The sequence below is a fragment of the Megalobrama amblycephala genome, linkage group LG1 (assembly GCF_018812025.1).
Source record: "Megalobrama amblycephala isolate DHTTF-2021 linkage group LG1, ASM1881202v1, whole genome shotgun sequence".
NCBI classification, from domain to species: Eukaryota; Metazoa; Chordata; class Actinopteri; order Cypriniformes; family Xenocyprididae; genus Megalobrama; species Megalobrama amblycephala.
Window position 1 is genome coordinate 50471393 of NC_063044.1, and position 18649 is coordinate 50490041.

General features: G+C 37.0%; 2 protein-coding genes across 3 annotated transcripts; one reads left to right on the top strand and one right to left on the bottom strand.

Moving 5' to 3' along the window:
- Positions 1 to 464: 464 nt before the first annotated feature.
- On the bottom strand, positions 465 to 11600 carry chadla (chondroadherin-like a). Of its 2 annotated transcripts, none has more exons than XM_048199290.1 (10): positions 11559 to 11600; positions 6310 to 6497; positions 4709 to 4903; positions 4423 to 4578; positions 4056 to 4201; positions 3695 to 3933; positions 2549 to 2826; positions 1703 to 2395; positions 1377 to 1543; positions 465 to 1292 (listed from the first exon to the last, which is right to left on the bottom strand). In XM_048199290.1, the coding sequence occupies exons 1-10, from the start codon at positions 11563 to 11565 to the stop codon at positions 914 to 916; spliced, it is 2448 nt and encodes an 815-aa protein (XP_048055247.1). In that variant the 5' UTR covers positions 11566 to 11600; the 3' UTR covers positions 465 to 913. The 2 variants fall into 2 exon arrangements, with proteins under 2 accessions (XP_048055247.1, XP_048055256.1); XM_048199299.1 differs by lacking the exon at positions 11559 to 11600 and adding an exon at positions 9432 to 9603.
- A 130-nt stretch (positions 11601 to 11730) lies between these two features.
- napsa (napsin A aspartic peptidase) lies at positions 11731 to 18649 on the top strand. Its single transcript, XM_048199325.1, has 9 exons — positions 11731 to 11937; positions 13864 to 14056; positions 14149 to 14272; positions 14351 to 14469; positions 15353 to 15552; positions 16094 to 16216; positions 16436 to 16580; positions 16765 to 16863; positions 17934 to 18649. The coding sequence occupies exons 1-9, from the start codon at positions 11870 to 11872 to the stop codon at positions 18093 to 18095; spliced, it is 1233 nt and encodes a 410-aa protein (XP_048055282.1). The 5' UTR covers positions 11731 to 11869; the 3' UTR covers positions 18096 to 18649.

Sequence of the window (18649 nt, forward strand, 5' to 3'; positions counted from 1 at the left end):
CACACAGTCAGAGGTGGGTAAGGTTAGAGTATCCAAAAACTACTCGAGTAAAAGTGTACAAGTACTTGTAGAAATATTTGTAGAAGTAATAATCTTAATAGTTAACGTTACTGTATGTTGGCTGGCTTCTTGTGTCGTTTTTGTGCTTGGCCCCGTAATTGCTGCTTGCAGCTATATTTAGGGGCCAAGCACCGAAGATGCGGAGGCACCTATTGTATCCGTTGGCGTTCTTTTTTTTTTTCTTTTTTTTTATTAGATAACGTAACATTACTGTTGAATGGTATAATCAAATGTATAATGTTTCAAAAGCTTTGTATTTCAGATAAATGCTGTTCTTTTGAACTTTCTATTCGTCAAGGAATCAACATTGATAATAATCAGAAATGTCTCATCAGCAAATCATCATATTAGAATGATTTCTGAAGGATCATGTGACACTGAAGACTGGAGTAATGATGCTGAAAATTCAGCTTTACCATCACAGGAATAAATTACTTTGTAAAATATATTCAAATAGAAAATGGTTATTTTAAATTGTAATAATATTTCACAATATTACTGTTTATTTCACAATATTACACAATAGAGACTAGCATTATTTCTGGCATCTGTAGCCCAAATATCATTCTTGTATAATAATAACGTATTCAGCTACATTTGAAAGAAAAGTTTTTAAACTTTTTACATGTGCTTGCGCTCATAACCGCTGAACATCTGAATAAAAACAATGATAAAATGTGCATTGTAGCGAAGTAAAACTATAGATTTTTCATTAGAAATGTACTCAAGTAAAATTACCCACATTTAAATCTACTCTAAAAAGTAAAAATTTTCCAAAAATGTACTCAAGTAAATGTAACAAAGTAAATGTACTTTGTTACTACCCACCTCTGCACACAGTAAAATATTTAGTTTAAATAAAAAAACTCAACGGCTCATTTCCATGATAATTTAATCCTTGGTTGCCTTCCTCTTTTTTTTTTTTGTTTGGCCTGGTTCTCTTCGGGACTCGCACTGGTTTGAGTTCGTTGGACTCATTTTTCTTTGGCGCTGCTATCTTTGTTGGTTTAGGGTTAGATTCAGATGGTATGGGTCTGGCCTTTGCTGTGGTCTGCATGGGTTTGGGCTTGTTGGGTTTAGGGGCTTTGGTGGGGATAGAGGTCTCATTGAAGGAATGAGTATTTTCTTTAGAGCAGTTCTTAAAGATGACCGCGTCTATCACGGCCTGACCTCGCAGCTCAGGGGGGTAACCGCACACAGCCTCAACCTTCAGGCTTGCATTCTCCAACCATCTGAAAGAAAGAGAGTTTGGATGGATGGATGGATGGATGGATGGATGGATGGATGAATATGAATTTCACTGGTATGCATCTCACCTATAAAAAGGTAGCAATTTGCAGTCACACATTAGTGGATTTTTGTTGAGCGTGAGGCTTTGAAGGCCAGTAAGAGGTGAAAGGTCAGGCAACTCCTCTAACTGATTCTCTTCCAGAGACAAAGACAGCAGACCAGGACCAAACCCTGCCAGAGACCTCGCACTCATCTACAACCACAAATTAAAAAGAAGAAAGAGAGAGAACATTGTCCATTACAGAGATGAGTAAAAGCAAGGATTAACTGTTGATTCTTTAGCATTCAATAATGCATGCAATAAAATATCTTGTGTAGTTTGTCATTAAAAACAGCACAGCATTTCCTCTACCTTTTGAAGACCCATTTTATCAATGTGCAGGTGCTTTAGACTTCCAGCCACCACCTGGAATGCTTTTGGCCCAATCCAGCGAATCAGATTCCCTGAGAGGTGGATCTCGGATAAAAGAGGGGCGTGGCCTAGCGCATCACTCGGCACTTCCGTTAGCACATTAGCTTTGAGATGAAGAACGTCCAGCTTGGGTGCTGGATCCAGAGCTTTTGGCACTATGGTTGCGATGGCGTTATTGTTGAGGTAGAGGCCTGTCAGCTGAGGGACTGTGGAAAGGAGCCCTGAAGGCTCTAGTTTAGCTATGAGGTTTCTCTCCAGATGCAGCTCGAGGAGTTTGGGAATGCGAGCTAGTGCAGCTGAAGAAGGAAACTGAGCGAGCTTATTGCCTTCTAGGTGAAGGTACATGATCTCATGGGCACCTTCAAAGGCTTTTGCGTCCAGGGAGGACAGTTGGTTGTCGGACAGGTAGAGGTACATTAACCCCTTCATGCCCTGGAAAGCTCCACCCTCAATCTCATGAATCTTACAGCCATCCAGGTGAAGGGACACCACCTTGGGGACACCAGGAAAACTGTTGCTAGGTAGATAATGGAAATGGTTGCCACGCATGTCAAGCAGAAGAGTGTTGCCAGGAAAACCAGTGGGCACTTTAGTGTGACCACGGTCTTCACATGTAGCGTGCTGAGCTGCAGACTTGATAGTGATGAGAGTAAGGAGAACAGAAAATGGGATGAGACGGACATTTAGAATACGTTTGTTTTTACATTAACAGACCAGAATAAGAAATCTAGTAAATTACGAATAAATAACTAAGATTCCCTTCACACTTCTCCAACCTTTTCTTACCTCACACTGGCAATTCTTTGGGCATTTGCTCTTTTTCTGTGGCTTGGCTGTTGGCACGGTCTTTTCTCGCACTCCATCTTCTTCTTTTCCTTCTTTATCATTCACATCCGGCATCAACTCATCCTGTGGTCTGCAGCGGAGATCTTGTTCTTGAACATTTTCTAAAGGTTCATCTGAGAGATGTGGCGGCCAAGCACAGGCCCCATAGAGCTTGATTCCTGAGCTCAGCGCCCATTTCTTCAGCCCTTGCAGTAAACATGTGCATCTGATGGGGTTCCCTGAAGGAGAGAGATCACTTCACAGTCTTATTTTGAAATCTATGAATTATGAGATATTTTAAATTAATAAAATCACATACTCTTCAGAATTATAGCAATTGAAATGTAAGAAAAAACAATATACAACAGGGGTATTTAATTAGAATTCCAAGAGATCCGGTCTCTATATTTCCTTCCCAGCTAAGGTCCGGACAATTGTTTTTTGGAATAGTTATAATTTCCATCTGGGTAGCATTAGTACTTTGCAAAAAAAAGAAAAAAAAAAAAGAAAAAAAAGAAAAATCCCAAACAAACAGTCAAAATAGTTATCAAAGATGAGTATATTGGGCCCTCAGAGCCAAAGCAGTGGTGTTGTTAACTAAATACTGAGAGAACACTGGCAATGCTGTATGATGAATAAGATCCTCAACTGGATGGAACTGAAATAAATACTTTGATTGTTGCGATCCTATCAGACTTATGATAGCAACCTGATTCGTAACAAAGCACTGTTCACCAGAGGAGAACTGGCCCCCCGACTAAGCCTGGTTTCTCCCAAGGTTTTTTTTTTCTCCATTTTACACCTATTTGCCACTTGTTTGCCACCTGTTTGCCACCTGATGTCACCTGTTGGAGTTTGGGTTCCTTGCCGCTGTCGCCTTTGGCTTGCTTAGTTGGGGACACTTGACATTTGACTTGACATTGGATATTCAACAGTATTCTTGACATTTATTCAACAGTGCTTTGATCTGCCTGCATTGACACTATTCTTTAAGAGCTGCTGTGCAGCAAAAATTATGTACCAGTTATCAATGTAAAGCTGCTTTGACACAATCTGCATTGTAAAAAGCGATATATAAATAAAGGTGACTTGACTATTCATGGTTACCGGTGAGGTTAAGGCTGGTTAGCTGTGAGGACCCTGTGAGGGCCTGTATGTAAGGGAGCTGGTTGTAGCTCAGGTCCACATGAGAGATAAAGGGAGACAGAGACAGAGCCGACTCAGACAGGTCCTGTAGGGCCATGTGGTTCAAAGACAGATGTGTGAGTTTTGGCATCGACACGCTCTCCTCCACCAGATATGTCATGGGGTTAAAACTCAGCTCTAGATGAGTCAACTCCACCAATCTGAGACAAAGAGAGATAACAGTGAGAATACCAGAGTATATCTAACATCATCAACAGTATTTAACATTGTTTGCCAATTTCTGTGCCAAAATAAAATAAAATTCAGTGGTTGAGGGTGTTACCTGGTCATTGTTTTGGTAGGAAAGTACTGGAGTTCATTATGGTCCAGGTTTAAGTGCGTAAGTGCAAGAAGACCAGCAAAGGCTTCTGTCGCAAGATTATTTAGGGAGTTATAACTCAAACGCAACAACTGGATATTTAACATACCCTGGGGGACACAGATTTGTGGGAATTATTCAGTTAGAAAATGATTTACATGTCAAAAATCACATTAACCTTTCAAACCAAACCATCAAAATCAGTATAAATTCAGATCATTATTTATTACTCATTACTCAGATCAGCATCATTACTCCAGTCTTCAGTGTCACATGATCATTCAGAAATTATTCTAATATGCTGATTTGATGCTCATTTTATTATTATTACCTGGAATGCCATGTTAGGGATGTAGACTAGCTGGTTATGAGTGAGGGAGAGCAGGTTTAAAGAGTTTAACGCAGCAAACGCTCCAGGGTGGATCTCTTCAATCCGGTTCCGGTCTAAATACAACTGCTTCAGTGATGATAAACCATCAAATGATTCCTACAGGAGGGGAGAGAGTACAAACATTGATAAAAACACACACAAATAGTCTAACAGTCAGGTTTAGAACAATAATAACGCCATTCATCTAAAATTAACACATTTCAAAGAAGATACCAGCACCACAAACCTGGTAGAGGATGGCAATGTTGTTGTTAGTGAGGTCAAGCTGCACCAAACGAGAAAGTCCCCGGAACGCCCCCTCTCGTACAGACTGGATACTGCACCCCTGCAGGTTCAGGTGGGTCAGATAGGGGGTGTGTTTGAAGGCACTTTTAGCCAGTTCCCCAAGATTATTCCTCTTCAGGTCCAGTTTCACTGTGATCTGAAATAAAGACATTTACAAATACTGCATATGAAGATGTTGATCCCCATGCTCATAATAATGCTAACAGATCCTATATGTGTCACAGACATGTTTAGAGTAAATCTCAATCAGCTCCCTAGTTCAGTAGTCAGGGCACTGATCAGGGAGTTGGCCGTTTTAAGAGCTGTCCCAATCACAAAATCCTTCCAGTCAACTGAACCATTCACTCTCTAAAAGGTCCCACAATGCACCGTGAAAACCAGGGAGCTTCAATGTTTACTGTTTCCTTAACAGAAGTTCTGAAGGGTTCTGACCAGTTCATTATCTAACCATATGTGTAGTTCACCCATACCCTCCAAAAGTTTGGAAAAGCCCTAGAAAAGTGGGGTTTTGGACAATATTGGCATGAATCCTTTTTAATTTGTGATAATTTTGTACATTTAAGGGACAACAAACTACGAAAACATATTTTATTATATAAACAGTTTATACATAGAAAAAACTTAAATTTTCGATTCATCAAAATATCCACCATTAGCAGCTATCTGACCTAAACTGGGTTCTAATTGGTTCATTGTATCTAAACTTAATTGGCAATCAATTGTTGAAGCTATTAAGGTGTGCTGACCCCAAAATCTTTTACAAACCTGGGCCAAGTTTAAACCAGTAACCAGGCATCACAGCTGGCAAAGGGGCATGTCTGACTTTGACATGTATATATTGCCATTATTATGTAATCAAAATGAAAATTATTATTGCTGGTCTTCAATGATATTGTCAAGTTACTGTAATGTATTTGCACCAAAAAATGATAAGGATTTATGCAGATATTGTCCAAAACCACACTTTGCCAGGGGTGTTTCCAAACTTTTGGAGGGCAGTGTATGCGAATAGGATAGTATAGTTCACCCAAAAATTAAAATTATGCCTCCATTCACTACCATTATAATGCTCGGAAAAGCCAAGATATTTATAAATATATCTCTGATTATTTTTGTCTGAAAGAAGGTAGTCATATACACCTAGGATGGCTTGAGGGTGAGTAAGTCATGGCATAATTTTCATTTTTGAGTGAAATATCCCTTTAAGTCCTTAGGTTCCTTTGTTCAGAGTTCAGCCTCATTTGCATTATACGTTGTTGTGTTCGCTGAGTATTGTTGGTTGTGTTCCTGTGTTCCAGGATGGCAAGATATAAAATAAATAAATTCAAACATTTCTTTATTCCTCCTGAATCCATTTGAATGCTCAGTGTGCATGTCTCATGTAGTTTCATGCATCTTCTGGTTGTTTTAATGGTGGAGACTATGCAGACTTCTGCAAAACCAAACTTCTAAGAGATCATTCAATGAACTATGAAAAAGATTTTAAGAAACAAGCATTGTTTTCATGTGGTTTCTTTAATAAATGTGGAAAGTCACACTCACCTCGTTTATAGTAGGTGGAATATGTGTGAGATTCTTCCCTGCACACGTCACAGTGAGCTTTGTGTTGTCACAAACGCAGACGCGCGGACACTTCGCAGCCTGACCCGCAGGCACAGAGGTCATTAGAAACAGAAGCAGACATGATGCTACTATCAGTGTCATGGCAGCGACCTCCTCCAACTGTACGACTGCAATGGGAACAGATTATTATTTGCATTTGAACATAATGGAAAGAACAAAATATGACAAGATAATAGAAAAGTTGTTTTAAATACATATTCAAAGACTTAAATGCTTTTTTGTGGTTGTTATTTTTACATTTTCTATACAGGTGCAGTAGGCATATTCTTTCACATGTAAAGAATTTAGCCTGTCCATTTATTTATATGTACATAAACATTCTCAAAGTAATACATTTTATAAAAATGAAAAATTACACTACTATTAAAAATATTGGGGCTAGTACGAGTTTTGAAAGAAGTATGCTTGCCAAGGCTACAAGTCTGCATTTATTTGACAAATATGTAAAAAATATACTGATGTAAATATACTGATGAAATATACTTTTTTTATTACTTTAAAGGGGGTGGATTTGCAATCCCTCTTGTATTATATAATGACTATGAAATCATAGTTACTTACTTTTGTAGAGAAAGAATTAGTCAGGTTTAACTTTATTCTTATGCATTTATTCTGCTGTGTCTAAGGTCATGAAGGTCAACAATACATCAAATATCCACTAGCGCATACGCATACTTAGTACTATCACTATAAACTATGACAGTGAATCATGTGTAGAAGTGTTTATTATGAGTTATTATAAGTTATTATTATGAGACACAAGTGACCCTGCCAAAAGAATAGTCCACAGGAAAATTCAACAGCGTTGCAGATGAGAAGAGACCTTCCGGAAGTTTCTTATATAGGACAAAGTGTGTCAAAGATAATGTCTTTAAATGACTCAAGTTGTGTAAAGAACAGAATACCATATACAGTTGCAGCATCATTACTCCAGTCTTCAGTGTCACATGATCTTTCAGAAATCATTCTAATATACTGATTTGATGCTCAAGAAACTGTTCTAATTATTATCAATGTTGAAAACAGTTGTGCTGCTGATACTTTTTCAGCAGGGGCTGGCACTCTTACTGGCAGCGGCAGGTCACAATGCCACTTCCGGTGGCATCCCCAGTCATGCTAGAGTTCATGACAGCTGCCACTGTCTTTTTCGTCATTTCTGCTGTTTGCTCGTAAAAACTACTCTGTTCTCAGTGGCGTGCGTTGGTGTTTTAAAATGATGAGGCTAAGTTGCCATAATTGTATTATTATTAATATTAATATTATTATTATGGTAACACTTTAGTATATGGAACACATATAAACTATTAACTACGATTTTTCCCTCAATAAAATCCTAATTTACTGCTTATTAATAGTTAATAAGGTAGTTGTTAAGTTTAGGTATTGGATTAAGAATGTAGAATAAGGTCATGCAGAATAATATGTGCTTAACAAGTACTCATAAATAGCCAATATTCTAGTAATATGCATGCTAATAAGCAACTAGTTAAAAAGACCCTAAAGTAAAGAGTTACTATTATTATTATTATACATTTTTATGTATCAGCTGCCAGCATTTGTGCCAGGTGCCATCCACAGAGTTAAATCAACTCTGCTCAGATAACATTTGGTCCCTCTTTGAATAGTGTTAAAATAACACTGAAGCAGAGTTAAAGTTAATGAGATAATTAAGCTATTAATTCAGGGATGATTGAAGATTAATGATGAACACCTGCTGTTAACAAGCAGAATAACTGAAGAAAAGAGAAACACAAGAACTACAAGTGACTTTAGCAAAAACCATTTAATTGAAATCATCCCTGAATTAATAGCTTAATTATCTCATTAACTTTAACTCTGCTTCAGTGTTATTTTAACACTATTCAGAGAGGGACCAAATGTTATCTGAGCAGAGCTGATTTAACTCTGTGGATTTTACTGTGCACGATCGTTTGTTGCTGTTTCTGCTGTAAACTACTAGAATTTTTTTTTTAAATAATTGATAATGCATATTATATACCAGCAAGCAGATGTGAATAGAATATGAACCCAATAAGCTAAATTGCATAATCATTTTTATATGTATATATAGGTCCATCCATGGTTATACAAATTGTACTAAATAAAATTTAAAATAAAATAAAACATTTAATTTCTTTGAATTTCTGATGTTTGTGTGTTGTACGGCTTCTGCCATCAGTCAAGGCAAGGGAGGCAGAGTCTCTTTAGAGAAAAAAAACAAAACAAAGGCTGCCAATGTGAGTGCGCAAACTGACGCAGCTAGCTAAAGATAGCTAAAGATAATCACGCCGCTTCCTTTGCACGTCATGCACTTCGGAAGAAGGACATTCCATTTAGAATTTGCCCCGTGAACCGTTACGAACAGTACGAATACGCTAGTCAAAATCAAACTTGAAAAGACCTGAAAACATGATGACTGAAATTAAAGATCTTCCTGCCTGTGACAGAGTGGTTAGCGCGCATGACTGACGAAATAAGGAAAGTTCAAAAGAACAGCATTTTTTTTTAAAATAGAATTTCTGTCACAATTTAATTCATCTTTGCTAATTAAAAGTATACCTATTAATTTCTTTTTAAAAATTACTGACCCCAAGCCTTTGAGTGATCAACAAAATTAACATGAGAACAGTTTTACAGTCCTTTGAATTATTTTACAGGTTTTATTCTTATTTCAACCCAAACACAATATATATAGGCTGATTTTTTGGTTTTTAAACGACATTGATAAATTCTTGCATTTTGACCTCTGATCCCATTCTGCTCTGTTCAAATTAACACAGTGGTACCACATTTCACAGTGTCTCCAACCTTTAGTGAATGGATAGAGAAAGACAAAGAACTGTTTTACTCATTTCCATTTTTAAAATCTTATGCTAATTCAGAGGATTTCATTAATAATGAATGTGAACCTTTAACCAATAATTGTGGTAGCCTATGTCTTGATGAGATGGAAAACATTTTAAGTGGACTGATATTAAATTGTAAATAAAAAAAAATATTATTATTTCAGAGATGTAGAAATGAATGGAGAAAAAACTCACCTCTGATGCAACACTTTCCCCAAATCCTTGAGAGTTATATATAATCACAGAATGGTAAAAGTTCAGGGATCATTTGCTGTTACTGAGGAAATATTTTCTTGTGTTACTTTCCATTACAGGTTTTTGCAACTAAACTTGGCGTTAGGGTCTGCATCTGCATCTATAGCCTGTGATATAGATATAGGCTGGGACTGGGAGGTGCGTCTGTTAAACGCATGGCGTCAGATAGTGATGATTGGCTGTACAGCGCTGGCCTCTTACACAGGCACGCCTCTTTCCCATAGACAGCTCTTTCCCCAGGTTTAGTCCATGCATTCCTGCATTCTTCCTCCAAGCCCGTGTCTACCTGATGTGCATTCCATAGTTCAGCACGAAACCGTTGACGGAGCTGCAAATAGCTATCATTTGGTTATCCCCCACGGTCCAGAAAATAAGTTGTGTTTTTCATTTCACGTGTCACAATAATAAGTTATAATGAGTAACACATCCTAAAGTTTTTCAGTAAGTAAATAGGGTTTAAATATCAGGAGTTCCTGTCGGGATGAAAGTAACACTTTTTTTTCTCCCGATGCAGTGCAACAAGTGTTTCTTTTGTCCCACTGCAAGTGTGGTGACTTTCTCTGCGTTGCAGCATTTATTAAAACATGTATGTGTCATATTATACTAGCAGAATATGTCAAAAGTGAGGGTCAGAAAGACAGACAGAGGTCTGATTCAGCCGGATGTTCATGAGAGGACGTTTCTGGACATATTCTGTTGCTGATTTCTCACCATTTATTCACTCAAACTGTTTACATTTACCATAGTCACATTTAGTTTTTAGCCATTCCTTAGCTTTTGCACACCCACCTCTGAATTTGCAGTGTTTCTATTCAGATGTTTTTATGCATATTTTGAATGTATGCATAAAAACAGCTGGATTGGAAACATGACTACTGCTACATTATGTTGAGAATTTATATTATTCTAATTTAATTTAATTTTCATTTTTCACACTGTTGAAAAAATGTTTTCAACAAAAAATAAATTGACATTGCCCCCCCTGAAATTCTCAATTAAAAAATGAAAATGTAATTTTATAAATATAAATATATATATATATATATATATATATATATATATATATATATATATATATATGGGTTTTTTTTTGTTTTGTTTTTTTGTTTTTTGCAAAGATAAAAGACAAACTATGTTTGCAGTTACATATTAACAAGGTCATAGTCAGGTAGCTATATTTAATAAAAACAAGACTTACACAAAAAATCTAGCTTGTATTGTTGTGTTATTGACCCACCTGACCGGGTCGAAAGTAACAATGTGCAATTTATGCTCAAAGTGAAATTATACTGAAGCCGTTCTACATTTGTACAAAATATCACCTGGTATTGATAGACCACACTTGTAGTTATTGACCACAGCAAAAATATATTGCTGTCTAAAACATTACATTTTAAAATTACATTTTTGTGAAAAATGGTACTTTCGTCCCTGCTCTCCCCCATGCATATTTTTTCATGCTTTCAGAAATATTTCAGCTGACCGCAAATTACAAAACATACTCGAAAATATAATATTTAGGGTACAGAAAAAAATGTTAACCAACAGACCTTTATTACAGCATAATTGCTAACTGTTTTACGGCATTCACACATTCTTTATACATCACTTTTAAAACCTCCCTGAAAAAAAAAGAAAAAGTAAGGAAATGAAATTTTTTTTTTTATATAAATTTAATTCCATCAATTAAACATTTGAATGACTGAAGAAAGTTGCTCGTGAAATGAAGGTGTAGTTCTGGCATCTACCAGCAGGGGCCATATTATCATTACAAGTCAAGAAAAACAAAATGCAGTCGTTTGTAATGTAGTAGGCTAGGCCTATCATTTGTTAAAATAACTGAGGGAGAAAAAAATTGCGTTTAGGTTTTGTTGGTTAGGCCTACTTCACTTCCTCCTTTGGTTACTGCCATAATCCGCAACGAAAAAGAGGAAGCATATTTCTTTGTCATCATCATTTACATAGGCCTACTTGGATTGTAAACAGAGAAATGCACTGATTGTTGAAATTTGTCGTGTTTGCTTGAGATCTAGGCACACATTTAAATATACTAAATCATAAACACACCTGTCATTGTAAACCAGTTTTACCACATTTCAGCAGTCAGATGTTGATGAAGCGGGTGTGAAATTGAATTTGACTGATTTGTATTTGACCCAATAGTAGTGTTACATCAGTGCTGCTAGCCAATCAGGTCTAAGAATGAACGGAAAGCCCCGAACTTGCACGAAGCTCTCCGAGAGGAACTTGCGGATATATAAGTTGCTCTCAAGGGGCGGCGGTGCAAAACGTACCTCAGAATTGCTTCTGCAAACAAACCTGAATTTTGTTTTTGATCTGAAGAAGTAAAACTGTTTATTTATTTTAAAGATCAGAGAATGAATCACTTTCACCTGTTCGCGTTTTTAATTTGGCTGTTAATTGGGGACAGCCAAGCAATATTCAGGTAATGCATTCTCTTATTTATTATCGATGGAAGCGCGTTTTGTGTTTCTTGCACTTATTTACATAAATACGTAACTATTCATGAAAGAGTTTACTTTCTAAATCTTAAACAGCACCATGATGAATATGCACATTAACTTTCGCTGTATTTTAATTTTGTCTGTATTGCAATAAAATTAAAGTCTTAAATCAACAAATTCGACGTATTATATTTCTTAATATTAGTCATGCTGCAATAAACAGTGCTGCTTGGGACGTTTTGTGTAAAAGCTTACTATAGCATCAACTGGTGCTCTGGATCAGGAAGTTGAACTAACACGAGCGAGTGAACAGTTAGATGTGTGAACTGCAGTGCGACATTGTGTAACTTGGTCTAATGCAAACGAGCGACGCAACAAACTGAAACGCTTATTTATAATAAAATAATCTGGCATCACAGTTTTGATAGTTTCTTTGATTACAATCGAAGCGTTATATTATTTTGACGTAGCCATGTCCGATTCACGAACGAGTCATTTTCAAGATTCGGATCTTTTTAATGAAGTTCACAAAATCAGTCTGAACGATTCATGAATTGGTAAGCGCAACTAAAGTTCTGGCAAGGTTCACTCAAAGTTATGAACAAAACGTTTTAGTTGGGCGTTCAATGAAAGGATTAGCTCACTTCTGAATGAAAATTTCCTGATAATTTACTCGCCCCCATGTCATCCAAGATGTTCATGTCTTTCTTTCTTCAGTCGAAAAGAAATTAAGGTTTTTGATGAAAACATTCCAGGATTTTTCTCCTTATAGTGGACTTCAATGGACTCCAAACGGTTGAAAGTCAAAATTACAGTTTCAGTGCAGCTTCAAATGGCTTTAAATGATACCAGACGAGGAATAAGGGTCTTATCTAGCAAAACGATCGGTCACTTTCTAAAATATATATATATATATATAAAACCACAAATGCTTGTCTTGCACTGCGATCTGCCACGCATGATGTAATCACGTTGGAAAGGTCACGCATGACGTAGGTGAAAGTACCGATCCAGTGTTTACAAAGCAAACGTGCAAGGACTAAGTCAAACGGCCTTTACAAAAAATTTAGACAGTTTTGAAGTTGGAGGAGAAAATGAGTTTTTCGCCCTACCGCGGTACTTCCACCTACGCCACACGTGACCTTTCCATGTGATTATGTAATGCGTGACGCAGAGCAGTGCAAGACGAGCATTTGTGGTTAAAAAGTGTATATATATATATATTTTTTATTATTTTTTTTTATTTTTTTTAGAAAGTGACCGATCGTTTCGCTAGATAAGACCCATATTCCTCGTCTGGTATCACTTAAAGCCCTTTGAAGCTGCACTGAAACTGTAATTTTGACCTTCAACCGTTTGGAGACCATTGAAGTCCACTATAAGGAGAAAAATCCTGGAATGTTTTCATCAAAAACCTTCATTTCTTTTTGACTGAAGAAAGAAAGACATGAACATCTTGGATGACATGGGGGTGAGTAAATTATCAGGAAAATTTTATTTGAAAGTGAATTAATCCTTTTAAAGTTTAACTTTTTTTTTTTTTTTTTTTTTTAAATGTTACTACTTGCTTTCAGAGAACATTCAATTATAACATTCCCATAATGTTTGCAAATGTATAAAAGGGAATGTTCCCATATTGTTCGCATAACCAAGAAAAAATGTTTTTAAAACATTTAGATGGTTAGAGGACGTTCTGAAATAAGGTTTTTATAACCTGATGGGAATGTTAGCAAAACATTCTTTGGAACATATTTTTGTTATCTGGAATAATTACTTCGACACCATAGCAAAAACATAGCAACGCCTTTGTAATGATGGAAATCATTTTGTGACAGTTTTATAGATACAACTGGAAGCAGGTGCACACGCTCGGATGCTTATTTGCTTTCTCGCTGCTGTATCTCTAGAATTCCTCTGTACAAGACGCGCACTGTGCGCCGCATGTTGGCAGACAATGGGAGGACTATTGATGAGATCAAATCCATGGCCAGAGAGAAAACCTCCAAAGTCAAATTTACAGCCCCTAACACAACAACACGACCACCACCAACAACAACACAACTACCACCACCTGTAGAGAAACTCACCAACTTCATGGATGTAAGAGAATGTGGTATTGTATCTCTTGTTTTATGCTTTTGGTTCTTGCATAAGGCATATAACTAGTCCGGTTGTCCTTTCTCCCTCTTCAGGCCCAGTATTTTGGAGTGATCAGTATTGGAACCCCTCCTCAGGACTTCACTGTGCTGTTTGACACTGGATCATCCAACCTCTGGGTTCCATCTATCCATTGCTCCTACCTGGATATAGCGTGCTGTGAGTGATGTTTTGAATGATTGTATTGATCTGTATTTGATTTTTCTTTAGTAACTTTGTTCTTTCACTGTCTGTCAGGGTTGCACCATCGCTACAACTCTAAGAAGTCAAGCACGTACGTCCAGAATGGCACAGCGTTCTCGATCCAGTACGGCAGAGGGAGTCTCTCTGGCTTCATCAGTCAGGATACAGTCACTGTGAGTAAAGACAGTTCATGAAAGCTGTAATAGCTTCAAAATAACAAGGAAAGCACCATAAAAGCATCATAAAACTGACTCCAATGCTATATTACAGGTCTTCAAAGAAATCTGATAGCTTTATGTAAGAAACTTATTAAAATTCAAGTTGTCTTCTTTTGAACTTGTTTAGAAATGAACCAATAATGTTGCCATTGCTGACGCCAGTCTTATTTTTAGTATCATTTATTTAATATTCTAGTATTTATTAATATCTTGGCTTTTATTTTTATATTTTCAGTTTTCATTTTAATGCTTTCTTTTTAATATTTTCTATTTTTAATAGTTTGAACTTGATTTATTTTTTTATTTTTTTTTGGTTCTCCAGTTTTTCACTTCCAAAGAAGCATTTTTAATTTTCTTTTAAGTTTAGGTTTTTCATCTAATATTTACACTGGCGGTCAAAAGTTTGAAATAATTAAAACAATTTTGCATTAGTCTCTTCTGCTCACCAAAGCTAAATTTATTTGATCAAAAACACAGTAAAAACGGTGATATTGTGAAATATTATTACATTTTAAAATAACTATTTTCTAGTTTAATAAATATTTTAAAATGTAATTTATTCCATTGATGTTCAAGCTGAATTTTCAGCATCATTACTCCAGTCTTTAGTGTCACATGATCCTTCAGAAATCATTCTAATATGCTGATTTAGTGCCTGATTATTATTGGTGCAGCACAACTGTTTTCAACATTGATAATAATCAGAAATGTTTCTTGAGCATCAATTCAGAATATTAGAATAATATTTGAAGGATCATGTGACACTGAAGACTTGACAACACAGGAATAATTACATTTTAAAACTTTTGACCATCAGTGAATTTGTTTCTGTCTGTAGTTGGCAGGGCTGAAGGTGCCAGACCAGCAGTTTGCAGAGGCGGTTAAACAGCCTGGGATTGTGTTCGCGGTGGCACGTTTTGATGGCGTCCTGGGAATGGCATACCCCGCCATTTCTGTAGATGGGATTACGCCAGTGTTTGACACGGCCATGGCTGCCAAAATCCTGCCCCAGAATATCTTCTCTTTTTATATCAACCGGTAAGGCTCTCTCTTCTGCTCTTGGGTCACAGTACTCAATTTCAAGTTTCGTTTTACTTGTTTTTCAGATCTTTTAGCCAATCGGTGGACATTTAATATCGTAATAGGACAGTTTGGGAAGGAACTCAGAAATGACCTTGTTTCCCATATCTGAGGTTCCTCTATTTTCTTCTCCATTTTAGTTTCATAGTGTTGAAGAATGTGACCGTAAATGTAGACTGATATTTTGACCTTGTGCATGAAAGAATTGTATTTATTCTTGTTAAACGGTAACTCATGACTCTCATTACGGTTTGCATAGCAGTGCCACCCCCTCCTTAGTTTCCAAAACGCATGTGCATGTTATGGCCAATTTATCACACAATAGTGGATTGTTCTGTCTGTATAAAAAGCTTCTTTTACTAACTGAATGATTTGTGACAAACGTGTGACATTTTGTGACATTTTGGTGACCAAATGTCTTTGAATGTGTGTAAAAACTAAAAGTCGTCGCAATGGCATAATGAAGATGGTAAATCTTATTAATAAATGTTGTGTGCAGGGACCCTGCCGGTGAGGTTGGAGGTGAGCTGATGCTGGGAGGTTTTGACAAGCAGTATTTCGATGGCGATCTGCATTACGTCAATGTCACGCGAAAAGCCTACTGGCAGATAAAGATGGATGAGTATGTGATCACCATTACTGTGTTTCAACAGCCAAGACTGTGGCTTTTCAAAGATTGTGCTCAAGGATGAGCCCTCATTTTAGACGGAGAGACTTGATTGATTTTGGTTTACCAGATTATCAACAATATTTTGGGGTTCAATCTCTATGATGGTTGGAAACTGAGACAAATTGTATTTGTAGTAGTAACTCGTTGCATATATTGGTCATTGTCCTGCAGGGTTAAGGTGGGTGGCACTCTTACCCTCTGCAAAAGTGGATGCCAGGCAATTGTTGACACAGGAACGTCAATGATTACAGGGCCGGTTCAAGAGGTGCGGGCCCTGCAGAAAGCTATCGGAGCCATACCACTGCTTATGGGAGAGGTGAGGAGAACTCCAGCTAAAATATCAAAACATATATACAGGGTTCCTGTGGGTTTTAAAAAGTCTAGAAGAAGAAGATATATTTGTCAATGACACTTAATATTTTGAATGATTTATTTTATGTGTTTATTTTTGCACATAGTGGGACAAATGTAAAGATTTTGATGTGTTTCCTCCTCTGTAGTACTGGATTGACTGTAAGAAGATTCCATCACTTCCCGTTGTTTCCTTGAGCCTGGGAGGGCAGATGTTCAACTTAACTGGAAAGGACTATGTTCTGCAGGTACGTCCCCCTCTTTACAGAATCTGCTGGGGTTTCCTTTTAGTCTGCTGAGGTTAGAAATGGGACATTCTAGATTACTACTACTTCTGAAATTAATGCAACATTAAAGGGGTACTTCACCCCTGGCAAAATGGGCTTTCAATAAAACTTTGTTGCTTATACAGTAGAAAGGCGGAAACGTTTTTGAAATCTGTGCTACTGGACTAGAGAAAACAAAGGGGGGAAAATGGCTGTTGTATCCCAAATAGGTAGGAAAACTGCAACACCCATAATGCACTGGACATGTTGCCGTCCAAGGCCACTCCCACCAGTCTGCTATGGATACGCTTGACCAGAGTCAAATACTGCCTTGCTTTAGTAGGAAGTACTTCTTAGTAAACTTTAAGTCATAATGGAGTCGCAGTCGACTTGCATTGTTCCCGGGTGCAAGAATTCGAGGAGTAAATGTTTAGTGGGAGTGAGTTACTTTGGTTTCCAGTGAAGGATTCAGCTCGTTGTATTTAGGCAGTGGGAAAAGGCTGAAAAGAATCGTAAATACGGAGAGAAAGCCACAACTGGAAATCTGAAAAACGTCAGTGTTTGTAGTTAACATTTCAAACTGAATGACCATGAACACAGTGTTTTAGGCTAAGGGGAGTGGAAAACTAAAAGTTTTGACATTCTGTCAGTTCTGCCTGAAGTAAAACACCGCCGTGTACAGGTAAGAAAGCTGTTGTCATAGTGTACCATTTTCACCATTTAAAAAAAAAGTAATTAAATTCCTGTAATTAATTACTTAGTAATGCATTATACTCCACACTGGTGGTCGGGGATACAAAAATGCTTAAGTATAATCTGTAGTGTTCATGAAAGCCCTGAAGCTGTCAAAAGTCATCAAAACGTGTCATCCGGTGGACTTTTGCTGACAAATAAATGACAATTTCTCTGATTCTAGGCAACATTGAGGATGAGTAAAAATTGTTCATTTACATATACTACTGACATTGTAACAATACAAAGTGGAAAAATCAGCAAGTTACATTTCAAGTGAATAATTGAAATCAATTTAGCTTATTTCTCTCTCTTCGCAGGTGACTCATTTTGGTATGAGTGTTTGTCTGTCTGGCTTTATGGCCATGGATATCCCGCCTCCCGCCGGGCCGCTGTGGATTCTGGGAGACGTGTTCATCGGCCGCTACTACACTGTGTTTGACAGGGAGGCGGACCGCGTGGCCTTTGCTCCTGCCAAGTGAACAGAGAGGGAATGACATTATGGCATTGTACTGGATCTAATGGACCATTAGCTATACTGAAACCACTGTTTTGTTTAAAAATGTATTGCCATTTGAAATCTGCAGCATCAACGTGAGGACATTAACAAATGTTTGTACTTTTTCAAGATTGAAACTTGATTAGCTAGGGTCTCTCTACTTCCCCTTGAAGCCTTATTGTGTTTTTATTTTGCACTAAATTTCAATAGATGGAGACAAACTATGCATTTTTATTTTTATACTTCAGCTATTAATAATTTTGTAGTAAATTTAATAAAGATGGATTAAATTGCTGGTAGAGTTCTAGTTTTGTAACTTGTGTATTTGAGTTTTCTTTTGTCAGTTGACTTCTGTATGTGTATCATTTTGATAATGTTGACACTGGTATATCATACTCGATTACTCAAACTGAAGTGAACTTTCTAGTTAATTAAGAAACCAAGTAGTGTTGGTCAGCTTTGTCTAATCATTGAACTACAAATTGCTGCAAAACGTCTTCCAAATGTGGAGTTAAATAAAGTTTGTTTTTGTTTGTA